Source organism: Taeniopygia guttata, chromosome 3, assembly GCF_048771995.1.
Source record: "Taeniopygia guttata chromosome 3, bTaeGut7.mat, whole genome shotgun sequence".
In the NCBI taxonomy this organism is placed as follows: domain Eukaryota; kingdom Metazoa; phylum Chordata; class Aves; order Passeriformes; family Estrildidae; genus Taeniopygia; species Taeniopygia guttata.
Window position 1 is genome coordinate 102,238,790 of NC_133027.1, and position 17,056 is coordinate 102,255,845.

Consider the following 17,056-nt stretch of genomic DNA (forward strand, 5'->3'; position numbering starts at 1 on the left):
AGCTTTGACAGAACCTGCCAAGGGAATTTCTGCTGCTGGGCACAGCCAACTGCTGCTGCTGTCTGTGTGCTGCAGGGTACTGAGTAAAGCAGGTTGGTGGTAGAATGGTTTGGATTAAGACAATTTCCTCCAAGCCAGAGGGGTTTATTGAAGGGACAGGCTATGGGACTAACAACACGCAGGAGTAACTCCTGAAAGTTTCTGTTACTGAAGTGCAGTTAATGTGCTTCAGTCAAATCCATGGATGCCCTCAGGTCAAGATAGTCAAGAAGCAATCCAAATGCTAAACTCTTTTTCCCCAGAATATTCCATGTCTCCATCCTCTTTGGAATTATGTTGCTCTCACTTAGTTCTTGTACTCACAGAGACAAACTGAAACGTATTGTGTTTGCTTTACAAATTACAACAACCCCTCGTTACTAAAGATTAGAGGCGTTTCAGCTAGGCCATACAGTAACACGGGGATACAAAGGATATAAAGAGCTTTTAATGGAAAGAACTGAAAATGAATTCACTTTATTTGACACAATTTATGGTTGTTTTTGAAAAACCGTTTGTCTCCATATGCAGTAAAGCATGCTTAAGCAGTGCTCAGTAAGATTCAGCAGTGACATGTTAGAAGAGCCAGATTTCAGTGGGGTTTCATTTGGAGGTTTTGATTGCTTTTAGAATAACGGAGCCTGAATACTAAGGATTGTGTTGGGCCTCTTCCTCTAGCCTGACTGTAGAAGTTTTCCGAGAAGATGTGTAGCTTTTAGCAAAGCGCTGCAGATCACGGGGCAGTTGGAGAAATTGCTGTAGCTCCAGCAGTGTCTCCCTGCGCTCCGTCAGCCCGCGAGCATCGCCGGCCCCGCCGCGGCTCCGGCAGCGGAAACGCGTCACGGCCCGCACCAAGCTCGGGGCCGCGGGCCGCAGCCTCGGGACGGGGCTGAATTTGGACACAGTCTGGGACAAGCGTTCCCTGCCAGTGCTTTGTGTTCCCCAGCGCGGTCCGCAGGAATAACCACTCTTCCGGAACGGCACACCGGGGCGAGGCCCGGCTCCAGAGCTCACCCCTGTCCGCCTCTCCTTGCAGCCGCCCCGGCCCCGCCTCTCCGGGGTGCGGCTCCGAGCTGCGGGCACCGCCCCGCCGTGCGACAGCGCAGCGCGCCGGGCGCACACGTGCGGCGGCCATGGGCAAGCGGCGAGCCGGGCGGGAGCTGCTGCGCAGCCTGAGCAAGAAGCAGAAGAAGCACCTGCGGGAGTTCGGCGAGGAGCACCCGTTCTATGACAAGTGAGTGCCGGGCTGCCCCGCGGTTCGGTGCCGGGGCTGCAGGGCCGAGGAGCCCCGCTCAGCCCGGGGCCGGCCCCCGCGGCCGCTCCCTCTCACGCTGCCCCCGGGCTGCCGAGGGAAGGAGGGGAGTTGCAGCACTGCCGCTCGTGAGGCGGGAATCTCGAAAGCAGAATGGAAAGCAGGAAATCTCGGCTCGGATTTTCCTGCAATAAATGTAAACTCTTGTGGTGCAGCCCGGAGGCTGCCACGAGGAGTGGGGAAAAGGACGAGTGCGAGGTGGGCTCCCGCTTTGATACCAGTCCGGTCTCGGCTTGTCAGGGTTCCAGCTTTCCCACTGTTTACTCCGTGCTCTTTTCTGACCTGGGAAAGGGTATGAGACCACAGTAGCGGAGATCCGTGTGACAAGAGCCATTCCCTCCTCGGCGGGATGCTCGTCTGTCAAAATGACTGCCTTGCGTTTGTACCCACGTGTAAACTTTTGAGGAAAGAGCTGCTTAGTCCTGATGCTGTGTGATCTGTGGTGCTGCTGTAGAATCTTCAGGAGCAGGCACGCAGTGTTAAGGTCTGTTGTTCGTGTGTCCCCTGGGACCCTCCTGGCCTATGTGGAAGGCCTGCTGGAAGGAGTGTCCTGTGTGTCACCCTGTATAGTGATGCTCAGTCCCACACAAGATATATTTTTGAAGGAACTGTGGTTAGTTTAAGCCCAGCTTGCACAGTGGCTTTGAAGAATTGCAGTCTCAATACTGGTTAATTGATGCTGGTTTTCCCTTAGTTTGTGCCTTTTCCCCACTTCACAGACCAATATTTAGCGCTAGAAGTAGTCTCTGTCTCTGGTTAACTTTTTTACAAACTACCCTTGTGGCTAGATTCTTTTAATTCCTTTTGAGACCTCATATTCTGATTAGCACTGGATATTATTTCAAAATTTTTATTGATCAGTTCTAATGCCCGAGCACTTAGGCTTCATGTACAGAGGATCACATCACCTGAGAGGGTGATCCTTAAGGGTAAATGCCCAGTCTTTTCTTAGGGAGACATGTGTGATGGTTTGGTTTTAAGCTTTCTTTTAACTCCTTTAACTTGCATAACTGATCAATTCACTCTCCCCCTCATTTCTTTCATCCTCTGTATAACATCACTGGCAGAATAAGGTATTTTAGTGCTTTCTTTTCAGGGTTTCTGGAAGACCAGAAGCAACTCAAATATGCGAACTGGTAATGTATTTTTATTCCTTCCTTCCTTCCTTTTAACTGTGTGTTGTTCACTGAAGTGAAAAATGTAGCATTTCATGTTTCCAACTTATTCAGGCTGATGAAGTTGTTCCACTTAGAAAACCAGTAATTAGGAGAAAAAGATGAATGTGATTTTTTTTTATGTGGCTCTGAATTATTCTCTGTAATGTGTGCCTCTAAACTGTAATACCATCAGAGGGCAGAAGCAGCAGGAAGTAACAGCAGTTCTTAACTTTTTTGTGTATTGGTCACAGTGAAAAACAGATCATGCTCTAAGTTGTTTTAATAATGTTGATAAACTTAGTGTTGCATGAGTTAGGAGACTTTGTTCTCTGTTGAACAAAGAAATATGTTAATACTCCTTCTTCAGACTGCCAGTGCTTTACTTTTCTTTCAGTCAGGATTTGGTAACCTCCTTTATCATCAGATTAATAAAAGACCTCAAAGTTTTAATTTGGAAAAATGAATTACTCTGTTTCATTTGTTTCCTTTAGCAATTTTGTGCATTAATGTAGTATTTACTGATTTTTTTTCCTTTTTGGGCTAAAAGAAACTAAGAAAGGAGTTAATGGTGTTGTGTTGATACTCATGGTTTCACTATAGTTTTGGCTATAATGTGGACATTGGTTTGTGCAAGCCCAGGACAGAACTGGCTAAAGTCTGGCTAGCTCAAAGTGTAAAGCTGTACAGCTGAACCAAACCTGACCAGCTCCCCAGGGAACCATTGTCCACTGACAGTAATTTCACTAACCTTCTTGGAAGCCAGAAGCATTTCCAGCATGCTCTGTCCCTTGTATGGATGCCTTTATACAAGTGTGTGGTTTTCTTAGAAGAAACTGATGCTGGTTCAGTAAATGCTTTGTCTGTGGAGATCAAATGTCCTCACTCAGCTGAGACTGAAAGAACTGGTTTTGTGATGCTCCAAGTCAAATTGCTGCAGAAAGAGGCACTTCAGCCTGTCTTCCAAGATGCTTTCAAAACCTATATGGAAGTGTCCAGCGTAATTATTGGCATAAAATGCTGCGTTTTGAAAAATTCCATTCCATGTATGTAAAAGTTTAATGTGAGAGTGGAAATAATAGTGCAAGTAGAGGTAAGGGTATTTGCCTGCTGCTTTATAGGCTGTTACTGTTGTTGCTGTTTACACTCATGTTTTCCTTTCCAGTCAGAGGATTCTGATAAATCGAGTAAAGAAAGCGATTCGGAGACTGAGGTGGAACAGGTCTCTGGATATCATAAGCTCCTGGCTACCCTGAAGACCTCGCCTGAGTCTGAGAGTGAGGAAGAGGAAGATGAAAGTGAATCAGAAGAAGCTGAGGAAAGTGAGGCAGAAATGGGCAGTGAAGGGTCCCAGGAGATTGGAGAAGCAGAGGAAGGTGAAGAAGATAAGAATGATGTTCCAGAGGAGGAAGAAGGTAGTTTGTCTTTTCCCATGCTTTTTTGGTGAATGTTGTTTGACTGATGTAGGTTTTTAGCCAGGATCCCGGTGTAGACTGTCATGTTGGCTGGGTGCTCTTCTGTCTTGGAGACTCTGTTGCTCCATTGGCTCTGTGTGGGTGGGAGCAGCAGCTGCTGAAGGATTTAGCAGGGGAAAGGGTAGCTGTGCTCATTTTCTGCCAGACAGCCTGCTGCTGCTTCCTCAGATGTTGTTTGTGCGGCAGCACAGGGGAAATCCACATGGAGCAGCAGACCAGGGGTTCTCACCCACTCATGGGAGACACAAGCTGTTCTCTCGAGCAGCATCTGGCTTGGCTGTGCCACCAAGAGGAGGGGAAGGTTTGTCTCACAGCATGGGAAAGAATGTGGAAATTGCAGGAAACCTTCGCCTTTACGGTGAGGTGTCCTCATTCTTGAAATCTGCAGAGAAATGCTGGGAGAGAGGAGTCAGCCTTTAGTAATTTCCAGTTATTTTGGGTCCTCAGAAACTAAAAGTTAAATTCCCCGAACAGGTTACTTCTTTAATTTTGTCTGGGGGACCATGTTTTGTATTACATAACATTTGGCATGCTAGCCAAAAGTCATCTTTGTGGTAGAGTACAAAACCTGCTTTTATCTTTTTTGCTAAGAGTTTTGGGAGAAGAAAATTAGTAACTCAAAGGGAACAACATCTACAGACAGTAACTTTTCCAGGAGAGAATAACCTGTTTCTTTCTAACAATGGACAGCCACAGACACAGCAGAGCAGATGCTCAGCCAGGAGCAGGCTGATGGCACAGATACCTCTTGTGACCCACGTCATGGAGTAATTGAGGAGTTTACTGATGTGAAACACGAATCTGAATTTAGCTTGGAAACCAATTTCATGGAAGAGGAGAGTGGAGATTGCAATGCAGATAGGAGAGACAGCAGTTCTTCACAAGCTCTTCCAGAAGGTAAAAAACTGTGTGTTTGTGTTTAAGGATCTGCCTTTAGAGGAGTATCTGTAAACATGTTTAAATTGTCCAACACCCTAGCGATGGGCTGTACAGCTTCTGAGTTCTTCCACTACATTATTCATGCTGCCCACATGTCAGCTGGTTGCATAAGGGACCCTTGACATTAATGCAGATGTGTAGCTGAACCATTTGTTCTCTGTAGCCCCTGGGGACTGGGATTCATGTGGGGTTTCTGCTATGACTGGTAAAGCTTAAAGTAAACTTAAAGCTTAAACTAGAAAAGTGTGTGGAGGGTGTTACCTTGTTCTGCTGCTTTAACAGTAGTTTTAAAAGCCACTGTAGTACAAAGAGCTCTGCAAGGCTGCACTTGACTATGGAAGATGTTCTTGGCACAAACAGCACAGGAAATAATCACAAAGCTGACCTCTGAGGGCATCCTTCACATCTCAGTGGAGTTAGAGGTCATATTCTGAGAAGCTTGGAGCAGCCACAGTAATTTAGACAAATGCTCGTCACTCTCAGAATTTTGAAGGTTATGCAGAGGAGTCTGCACCAGGATCAGGAGAGAATGAAGCATCAGCAGAGCACATGTAATGTTTTTTAAGGGTGTATCCCAGAATCTTAGTGCACTGATGGATGCATCTGAAGCTCTGGTGTTGGAGTTGTCCCACCATATGTGACAAAATAACTGTGTTGCACGGGTGTGCGATCCTTCAGCGACAAGGCACGCACTGGCACTTGCACAGCTTCTGCTCATATTTAATGCTCTGTGCCTTTAATATCAGATGGCACAGTTTGAGAGAGAGAAATATGTTTGTAGCCTCCCTAGTGATGCTGGCTTGTCATCTTGGAGCAGCAGCTGACATTAGATCTGGGAGGCAGCCTGGGTGATACATGAAATGTGTGGAAGCATCAAAGGGCCATGTGATAGAAAAAACAGCTCGTTCTTGTTACCATGAGAATATGACTTAGGCTGCTGGCATTGCATTTTAATGAGAACAGTAGCTCTCCAACTGCATGCTAAGTATCCTAACATCTTTGTTCCACCTATAAATGATGCACTACTTCTCAGTGGGTTCTTGCAGCTTGGAAGTGTCTTTATAATCTGTTGCAGAAAATGAATCACCCATGATAGCAGAAAGAGGATGAATTTCTACTCTGGTCCCAGGATCACTAAAATTCCTTAAAATGCATCCCATTACTCCCTCTACTTTATTGAGAAAATACTGGAATCATTAAAACCCATCTGAGGAGAGACCCTGCAGTACAATTAAATTATATCCAGTTCATTTCTCTTTCTGGAAAGATTTTCTCAAATTTTTTTCAGTGTCATGATCAGTAAATGTCTTGACTTTTGCCTGGGTAACTTGTGTGTGGGCTGGATATTTGTTGGCAAGCACCAGTGTACCCTAATTAGTTTTCTTTATGCAGTGAATGCTGCTGTGCTGCAAGCAGGATACAAGGCTTGGCTTTCAAAATTAACTTTGCATGTGACTTTGTGCGTGCCAGTGTCTTTGAGTATAATGTGATTTAACAGTTCTTTGCTTCTCCTTTCCTTTCCAAAAAGAAATGCTGATTAGATAAATCAGAATTTTTCTCACTCCAGGCAATTTTTGCCACCCTTCTCTAAAACTTGCCTAATATTTCTCTGCTTTATTGCAGACTGTGTTTATATCACTGGCCAAAGCCCTGGGCAGAACTGTTTGTAAATTAGGAAGGTTAGCAAGTTCACTTGGGTCTTTACTATAGACAGCCTTTTTCACCTGCCAGCAATGGACATGTCAGAGCTTAAGGCAAAAAATTGCCACTGTTTTCCACTACATATTGTTTTTCTGTCTAACATTTGATTAGTGCTTGAAAATTCTAGTACTTCCATAAGTGCTTCTTTTTCTTTTTTAAAAGCAATCTGTCAAATCTGTTCTCTCTGTTCTTTACAGAGAGAATTTGACATCCTTTCTCTCATCTCCAAGTGCTTTGAAGTAACTAGTTTTAATTGTGGTGTTGGCCAGCATGGAAATGGTTCATCTCATTTGCAAATCTATTCTGCATCTTGATTCTACTATTAGCTGCAATAGTTCTCAGGCTATTTTTTTTGTTGTTACTGTAAATAGATCCATTTAAGCAACACATGGACAAAGAACTTGAAAAGGAAATAGAGAAAATGTCTACGCTTCCTAAAACTTCAAATCAATGTCAGGTAATAATTTTCTGTAGCTATCCAGCATTCCTAAAGATGCCTAGATCAAAATAATCCTTTATTTTATACAGGTGAAGTAGATCACAATTGTTATTATTAGCTGCTGGCACTGGAATTATCGAGATTTTTCTCACTGTGTTGTTGCTGAACTGTTTTCTTCTTCATTTACTTCATTTCTTCATTTACTGCTGAGCAAGAGTTGAAATGTGAAGTCTGTTCTGGAGGCATATGGTGACACACCTGAAGCATATAACTTTAGAGTTTGAGCTGTAGTCCTAAAACCTTGACAAAGGGTGAAAGCAGAGCTTGTTTCTGGGGGATGACAGCACAATGCCAGGGATGTGCTCTGCAGCTGAACTTCTGAGGTGACCATATACATTTTAAAGGTACTTCTGCTGCACTTTCACATTCTTACTTCAGGATGGCTCCTTGTATACATTTGTACATTCCTTGTATACGTTTACAAGCCAGTGAAGGGGAATTTGTTACTTATATTACTTTTTTACTTAATTCTGGCAATAATATGTGAATTACATTACCAGAAAACCACCTTATTGCTTGACAGAGAATATTGGTTTTCAAAATACTCATTTTTAGGCAAACCTTTGCTTCATAACTTTTCCACATCTGATTTTGTTTTGGAGACTTGCCTCCCATTCTGGTCAGCCATATGCTGGGTGACATTCATTGGAAGATATCCAATGGTTAGTTAGTCAGAGAGAAAACTGTGATTTTTTTTTTTTTTAATTTAATTTACTTTTTTGGCACATGCTGGCCAAAATTACCAGTGCCACCTGAAGCAATGCATGATATATATCTTTGCTTAAATTGGTGTAGCTACTTTATGGGGACAGCTGGGGACAACTTGCATAGCAGAAGGCTTAGAGTTTTCCCCCAGTACACTGATAGCTGTTCAAAATCAGACAGACAACCAACAAGACTGCATTTAACAACTGTATCACAACTTCTGGGATTAGCCCTAATGGGTTTATTTTGTTCTTTGATCAAAGCACATACCTCAGTGGGGCCAAAGCACAGTTGGACTCCAGGGTTCTCATCTTGTCCCTGGTTTGAGCCACTGATTCGCTGGGCAGGTTAGACAGAAAATTCCTAATTTTCATCTGGTATGGGAAGAGTTACATCAATCCAGATCTACCAAACTGAAATGTGTTGTTGTTTATCCTGGCAGACTCTAAAAGGGATTGCATATTGAAAAAAAAGGTTTCCATTTTTATTATGAAAAGATTATTTCCTTAATTTCATTAAATTGGTTAAAGTTGATATCACCAGCTGTGGTGATATGATTTGAAGTGTGCAAGGTTTGGTGCATATAACTCCTCAGTGTTGGTTTGGTTTTTTTTTTTCAGTGGCCAAGGCTGGGTCAAGTAATTTTTTCTTCCACTTTGGAGAAACAAAAAACTTTGAAAGCAGACAAAGAAGTTGACGTGAAACAGCTTCATCTCCACAAGCCTTTGGAATCCACTTGGCCAAAAGTGAATAAACAATTTCTGTCTGCAGCGGGCAAACCAATTGATTCCCCTTTTACCCCGTTACAAAGAGAGCTCTTCTGTATCATGAATTCCTACCGGGACTTGTTCTACCCAGAAAGAAATGCTCTGACAAACGGAGAGGAGATCCGGCACGCGTACTGCCTGCACGCCTTGAACCACGTCCTCAAGGCCAACGCCCAGGTGCTCAGCAACAACGCCAAACGGAGGGATCGAAAGCCAGGCACTGACAGTGATGACCACAGGGATCAGGGGCTCACCAGGCCTAAGGTAGGAGAGCTCTGAGTCCCTCATCCCCATCCTGGCTGCCTGCTAAAGCTGTACAAACATCCTGGTCGTTCATCCACAAGTATTTCTGTCGCTGCTCTCGCAGGTGATGTGTTCATGGGCATATGCTTTTCTACATTCCTTTATCATCCCTGGAAGTTGTCCTCCGTGGCCAAGGAAAATGCAGTGAGCTCAGGGTTATTAGCCAGCCTGGTTCTGTGCCAATCCATGAGTTTGACTTAATCTCTTTTTTTTGTCCCCCTGTCACCACAGACTGACAAGTTTTCCTGCTTCCATATTTAAATCTGCCAGTGCAGACAGGTGCCTCATACAATCTTCAGTATCGGTGTAGGTAGTGCATTGTAGGCTGTCACTCAATGTGGGATGTGCCAGAAATTCTTTGGTCCTTAGGCACTTGTAAGGACTTGTCTGCATGAAGGGATCTTTCTGTACCTCAGGGAATTCCAGCCCCACTGTCAAGGCCACCTGTCATAGCTGGGGGAGTGGGCCCCAAACCAATCAATCCTCCCTGGATTCACAGCATCCTGTAGTTGATAACCAGGTGGATTCAGCTATGGCAGCCTGTCACCAGGGTGCCAGCTGCCTGTTGAACAATTCCAGAGTTGGGTTTCAGTGTTTTCTGCATGCTTGGCAAATCTCTGGTTTCTGTGTTGACTCCCCCATTAGCCATTTATATTTTGGAGTTCTGTGCAGAGTCTCTTGCCACCCATCCAAGAGCCAGCCCTTGACCCTGTCTCTGTGTCACAGGAGCTCTTGCTTGCCTGGGGGTTAGGGAGGACAGGAGAGCATGCTTAGTTTCAGTTCCCCTGTACTGGTACTCTTGAGTGAGCTGCTGGCCACGACCAGTTCAAGAGCACTGCATCCCAGTGCATCTTCCCTCCCTGCTGTTTGTCAGAATGGTCCTGTTGTGATTGTTGGGATGCCCCACGGGGGCAGATCCAAGCCAAAAGGTTTAATTAGCCACGCTTAATGGTGAGTGTTTGTATTTTATGGGTTTTCTCTGTAACTGTTGATTTGCACAGGTACTGATGATAGTGCCCTTCAGGGAGTGTGCTCTGCGGATTGTGCATGTTTTCATCAGTCTCCTCGAAGCGAATGACAAGAAAAAAATAGATGTAAGCAATAAAAAGCGCTTTAAAGGGGAGTTTGGCTCTGACCCAGAAGAGAAGCCCCCCAACCTGAAAAGACCTGAAGACTATGAAGCTGTCTTTGCTGGCAACATTGATGACCACTTCAGAATTGGTAATAACCTATTAAGCAGATGATTTTTAGCTTGTACAGAACTGCTAAGTAACAAATTTTTCCCAAATGCCTTAGAGTTGTCAGGGCTGGAAGTTCTGGTGAGACTAGGCTGTGTGGTGTTCCTGCTGGTTTTGCCCTGGCAATCTGAAAATCTTTCTTGCCTTGCCAGGCTTAAAAAAGAAGAGAAAATAGAGAAGTAATTATTTTCACATCAAGTTCAGAATCATATAAAATGCAATGACAGCTTTATTCTAGCAGGACTGCCCACACCTCATTTTGAAGATAGCAAAATCTTTTCACATTATAAAAAAATCTTTTGGGTTTAATTAGCCTGTTCACAATGTCTTGTGTAATGGTTGGAACAAAATTAAAGCTCAATACTGAGTAAAGCAGTTTTCTGCCTTGCTTCCCATGGAAGCAAATGGGTAGCCAGCAAGTAGGAGGGTTGGACAAGCAGAAAATGTGAGACTGTTTCATATAATATTGTAAACTTATGCTGTTTAGCAACTCACTATGCATAGAACTAGCTAGTGGCTTGGTTCCTGGAGCTGCTAAGATGAGAAGGCAATTTTTCTAACTTAACTTGACAGATCAGAGGCTTTTGAAACACTGCACATTGAAAGATAAATTGGCACCCTGAGAAATGTAATGATACAGTAGAGGATGTGAGCAGGTCGCAGTCAGTCTTTCTTCCTTCCCCAGTGAATATCTCTCAGGCTGAGAGCATCTTACTTTCAGCAGCATAATAATTTTCCTTTTAGTCCTCTTCCATACCACACTCTGCTTGTTCCACTTACTAAGTGTTAAGACATGACTGAAGAAACTTTCAGTGCTGTTAACTTGGAGAGGCAAATTATAGAAGCAGAATAATTTCTCTTTCTTACTGTGCTGCACACCCTGTTACTTCTGCACAAAGATCTAATTTAAAGGACATTTGTTATGCCTTACTGAAACCACCATTCTTTCACATTTTTAAACAGAAAAAAGACTTGATGTTTCTAAACTGTGTATATGCTGTGACAAGTGATACCTTCTTCCTGGAAATTCAACCAATTGAACCTTTCTTTTTTTTCTTTCTTTTTCCATTTTTATCCTTGATTTGAAATGGACAGCAGGAGGGGGTCCCTCCTGCTTTCTCTGGAATTCCTGGAAGGGCCTTCAACTGAAGCCATTCTATTGGCCCTCACATGGACAGGGAGACAAGTTGAAGATGCTTTGTTGGGCAGATTGAAGGGGGTGGTTTGAATGTGGTCTGCACTAGCTGCATTTTTAAGACCAGGAAACTTGGGATTCTAGAAATACTGACACGTATGACACAAACTCCTTTGATTCTTTCCCTTTTGTGTCTATAACATGAGATGTGGTGCATAAGCTGGTTCAGAATGTACCCTGCAACATGTGGTGTGAGAAGCAGTGTAGGTGCAAGACTTTAGTCACTGTAGCATGAAGAACCTTGTCCTTTGTGGTTTAGTAGCAAATCTTTCAGCCCTGTGAATAAAGGCAGTTGATAGTCAAGAGATTTCCCTCCCCCAAATCTTTAATGACAGATTAAAGTAACAGCTACTATAATACCCAAAGTTCAGGATTCAGGGAGAAAAGAGTAATAATTTCTGCATTTTTTTCCTTAAGTTGTTCAGTCTCCTCATGCCCCTGTTCAGCAGAAAATTAGAAACAATATTTTTCAATTAAAGATTTTCATACAGATTATGAAAAATCTTTTAAAAATAATACAGCTTTGCCAAACCACATGAAAAGTTTCCAAATGCTTGTCAAATGGTGTTAGGATTAGTAAGCACTTCTTGGAGAAAGGAGAGTTTCAGACAGATTAGTTGTGTCCAGCTATATTCATCAGTGTGGGGAGAGGAAATTGGGGAAATTACCATTCCAGAGCCTCCTGGAAGAAAGTGGTTGATAATTGATGTCAACTGAGAAGTTGCTCTTGGTGTTGTTGGACAGGGGTTGCGATCCTGCAGAAGAGCATGAGACTCTATGCACCCTTCTACTCCTCAGACATCATCATTGCCTCTCCCCTGGGCATCAGGACTGTCATTGGTGCAGAGGGGGAGAAGAAGAGAGACTTTGATTTTTTGTCATCAATAGAAATCCTCATAATTGATCAAGCAGACATTTACCTGATGCAGAACTGGGAACACGTTCTGGTGAGTTTTCCATGTATGTATGCATTTTTGTGCTGTGCTGTGTCTTGCTGGTCTGATGTTACTCAGTTTTAGCAGTGAGCAGTGTTGCTGCTTTTTACTGATTTGATTCTACACATGGATGTTAATTTCTTTTCCTTCCTCCACCCTGATATTTTCCTTATACTAAGAATATTTTTTCTACAGATTCTGGGTGGTATTCAGGACACGTTCTCTCTAAAACTTGGTTCGGTGCTTTAGTAGTGTATTACGTCAAACGTGTTTTCTGCACAGTTAATTATCTTGGAGCATTGAGAATGATGATTCCTTTAATCACATCTGGGAGAAATTATGCCAACTGTCTGACTGCCCAGTGTCTCAGTCAGATTGCAGCCATGTGAGGACTCTGTGCAGGCTAATTCAGGTTCCTCCAGAAAGCAAGAGGAGCTGGTGCATGTCTCCACTGACTGCAGAGATATTAAGCATTAGTCATGTCCAGAGTTAAACAGTATGAAGCGTTTCCTGTACATTTAATGCAAGTGGCAATTGTGGCTAGTCTGCAGCAGTGCCCTGCTTTTTGGCTTTTGGTTAATAGTTTTCAGGATTGAAATGGTAGGGTTTTCTTTTCCATGTAAAGACACCTCTGAGGTACCTGAACCAGAAATTTTGACTACATTATGTCACTATATGCATTTTGGATGAGTCCAGAAGGTCTTCTTTCCTCGGGAGTTGCAGAAAGAGTACATGAGCCTACACATTATCCAAGGAATGAGTCTTGGAGCCCGATTTCTGTTTTTCTCTTTGGGTGTTACTGCCTGCCAAGTGGTGGCAGGGATGCCAGTCCTAGGCATTGTTCCCTGAGAGCAAAATGCAGTGAATTTCTTCAAACTGGACATGAATGTGATGAGAGCTGAGTTGTGCTTGGTCTTCTTTTAGCTCAGAAACCTTGGGCCCACTGGCTTTAATACAAACAAATCCATTGTACTTGCCCCAGGAGAAGATTAGAAAGTTACTGTTCCTGGTGACTAAAGAGATGGTAGCTTTCAGTTCTGTGGCAAGAAATCAAGTAAATTGCTCTTGCTGTGGTCAGTAAATTCCAGACAGTGGTGTCTTGGGAGATGCTGCTTGTTTATATTCTGTGCTGCCTTGCTGGTCCCTGCCCTCTTTCCCACTTCAGTTAAGGCCTTTGCAGGCAGTCAGGGATGTCAGCAGTGATGTGTCTTCATCTGTCTGTGCAGCACCTGATGAAGCACATTAACCTGCTGCCTCTGGAGTCCCACGGGGTGGACTTTTCCCGCGTGCGGATGCTGAATCTCAACAACTGGTCCAAGTACTACCGGCAGACGCTGCTGTTCAGTGCCCTCCAGGACCCCCAGATTAACTCTGTCTTCAACAAACACTGCTTCAATTACGTTGGGCAGGTGAGTTCAGAGGAGCTGGAATGCTGGTGTGGAAGGGAGGGGGAGAGGAAGACAAAACCCAGTCTGCAGAAAAATTCCATAACTCATTTGCTGAAAGACTGTGTGCCTATCATTTCCCTCACCCAAATGTTTCAGTCTGAATCTCCATGACTTTGTGCCAGAGGCATAAAGAACTGCTCCTCATGCAGTGATGCTTATTTGATACTTTTCTTTTATAGTAGCTGCTGTTTCATGTCAGAAATCGGATTTTGGGTTTTTTTTTAATTTGACAGACTCAAGTTATTTTGTTTTACTTATGTTGTTGTTAAATGGAGAGTTCATCTGCTTCTTTTTTTTTGTCTGCTATTGTTTAAAATGCATGAACTGTTAGTGTTTTGAAAGAAACAGGAAAAGCAAAAACTTCAGGAGACCATCTCAAATATAGGGGATTCAAGGCATAAACAGTCATCGTGCATTTAACAGACCTGGTTTGTCTGTCATGACTGTAGCTTTGTATTGGAACTTTCTTAAAAACAGCCTTGTGCACTGTTTTTCTTAAAAATAGCCTTGTGTTGTCAGATGTGAGCTGCAGAAAGCTGGCTGCAGTGTGCCTGCCTTTGGAATGCTGCTTCCCTAAACATCCAACTTCTTTCCCACAGGTGGCCGTCCGCAACGTGCCGCTCACCGGCTCCATCAGCCATGTTGTGGTCCAGCTTCCTCATGTTTTTCGGAGATTAGAAGCTGACAGTGTAACTTCTGTGATAGATGGAAGGTACTGTGTGTCTCAGAGTGTTTTGCTGTGCCCTAATGACTGCAATTTCAGATTTAGTGGAGCGTACTGCAGAGCACACTGTGGGTTCACCACAGAAGTACATCTTCATTAGTCCTCAGGTGTAGACTGAGCTCTGCACAGGTGGAGGGGAATGCTGACCTTCTCGTTGCCAAAGGCACTGGAGAATACAGTCTGGGGCAGAAATACCAATCTCTACCACAGTTGTGTAGTGCTGGTGAAGCCTTTTATCTTCTACACATGCAGAAATCCTGTGAAGTTAAAAGAAGGAAAAATGTAGTGAAAATCTTTGGCAGTCTGTTGTTTGATGATACTCTTGTCTGAGCTCATATCAGTATTAGAAAGCTGAAGTTTCACTCTGGTTAAAGTGTATTTGATTTTTTAAAATTGAGGTTTCAGTTTTTCATCGACAAAGTTCTGCCCGAGTACCGTGACGCCATCATGTCTCACACGCTCATTTACGTCCCGTCCTACTTCGACTACGTGCGCCTTCGAAACTACTTCAAGAAAGAGGACCTGAATTTCACTCACATCTGTGAATACACAAAAAAGGCTGCTGTCTGCAGAGCAAGGCGCTTCTTTCTCAAGGGAGAGAAGCAGTTCTTACTGTTCACTGAGCGTTTCCACTTCTACAAAAGGTGAGCTGTGGACCGAGTTTTCCCTCTGAGTTGTGTGTGTGCTGTTCTGAAGGTAGAGTCTGACCTTTATCAGAGATGGGCTGTGCTGCTTTTTGAATCTGTTGGATCTCTCTGAGGACTTCTTTGACTGAAGTTAGAGTTGTTAAGTTTACTTTCAAGTTCTTGCCTGTTGTCAGCAGTCCCTTTGCAGAGACTTTAATATTTTGTTATCAGCAAAGCTTTATTCAGGAAGGTAAGTGCTGCCAAGTTCCAGTGATGTCAGGACAGATGATACAGCCTGCAAATGGGATTCATTGGGCCTTTTATTTGTGCCACAGTGATTGTATAAAATTTTGGAAGGAGTATATAATTGGTTCAATAATGCAATACAGCAAACTGAGGCCACTTGGAAAATTTGGTACATCCTGACTGGAGCTGTTTTCAAGTTCCTAATGGAACAGGATTTTTTTCTATTAGCAGATGTTTTGGCAAATACAAAAAGTTTCATGAGGCTTGGTCTGATCAGGCTTCGCTGTATTAAAATCCAAGCTGCAGAAGCTGACCACTTCATAAATTGGTGGTGGCTGGTACTTTAGAGGAAGTCATTGTGCCTGGCAGTGTGAGATTTTTCCCTCTAAATTCAACTTCTCTGCTTAGTCGTCAGTCCAGGGTAGCTCAACTTTACAGGTTTTGTAAAGTTGAGCTACAGCTGATGTTCATTGAGGTTGATGGAAATTGGTAGACTTGATAGAGGACTGATGTTTTAACATGCATATTTTGTAAAATTTGACTCAATTTTTTTTGTTTTTATTCTTTTCCTACAGGTATACGATAAAAGGCATTAGGAACCTAATTTTTTATGAGTTACCAACATACTCCCACTTCTACAGTGAGATTTGTAACATGCTGAAGGCCACGGACAACGGGGTGGATGCTACTTGGACTTGTACTGTGCTCTACTCCAAATATGATGCTCAGAAATTGGCTGCAGTGGTTGGCATAGACCGCACCGCTCAAATGCTACAGTCCAAGAAGAATGTGCACCTCTTTGTTACAGGAGAAAATGATTAAGTGATTCTACAGACTGGGTGATTGGATGGACCTGCATTTTAACCCTAATGCAGATTTTTATATTGCTTTTTAAAAAAGTATTAAACATTTTACTCCCTTTTGTTAAATGTTCTGTTGAAATTTTTTCTATAGTATTAAATTTTGTATTTCAGTACTCTGCCCAACAAGAAACAAAGGATGTTTTTGAAAAACGTGGGGTTTAGGAGGTGTTTTCTGTGTAGAAACAAAATCAATCCAGAACTATTTTTCGTATGTATTAAAAAACTCATGGGTCAGTAAAGATTCATGGAATGAATAGCTTTTGGTTGGACTGTTTCATTTCATTTTCAGTTGTAGCAAACTCACCTTCATTTCTCAAAGGGAAGTTTTTCTTCTTGTCTAGGATAAGAAAAATGCCCAAGTATTTAATGAGTCACTATTCTGTAAGCTTACACAAGGGAGGTGCAGGCAAGGCCTCTATAGCACAAGTGTGTTGCTGAATGAGAGTTGGACTTGCTTCAAGTTGACACTTGTGAGACTCCTTAAATGTGTTTGGGTAGGAGCTATGGGTTTGAGTTTTTCCTGGAGTGACCTAAATATCTCCACCTCCTATTTCCAACAGGCCCTCTGGCTTGTTAGTTTTACCAGGGATAAGTACAAAACCAAGGGATTGCAAATGTCCCTGGGATGTTATCTGGCACCACAGGTGGCGGTGATGTGGTTGGTTTGTCTGTGTTTTCTCTTGGTGGTTGCAGATGGATGTGGAAGCATCATGGTTCTGCCTTTTTCTCCTTCCAGGAAGCGAAGTCTAATTTAAAGGGAGTTAAAATTAGAGGGATTAGTTTTTATAAGCACATGCTAGGACTGCAGGAAGATTGTTCTCCAGAGGGGCAGGTGAGCCCTGTGTCAGCCCAAATGCAAGAAGGAAACATCCTCTAATAAGCTTTGA

General features: G+C 43.2%; 1 protein-coding gene across 1 annotated transcript; it reads left to right on the forward strand.

Moving 5' to 3' along the window:
* Positions 1-1,030: 1,030 nt before the first annotated feature.
* UTP25 (UTP25 small subunit processome component) lies at positions 1,031-16,423 on the forward strand. Its single transcript, XM_012572288.5, has 12 exons — positions 1,031-1,273; positions 2,448-2,487; positions 3,671-3,920; positions 4,671-4,877; positions 6,992-7,077; positions 8,445-8,855; positions 9,896-10,115; positions 12,072-12,274; positions 13,489-13,671; positions 14,310-14,422; positions 14,833-15,078; positions 15,882-16,423. Exons 1-12 carry the CDS (start codon positions 1,173-1,175, stop codon positions 16,126-16,128), a joined length of 2,307 nt encoding a protein of 768 aa, XP_012427742.3. The 5' UTR covers positions 1,031-1,172; the 3' UTR covers positions 16,129-16,423.
* The last annotated feature ends 633 nt before the right edge of the window (positions 16,424-17,056 follow it).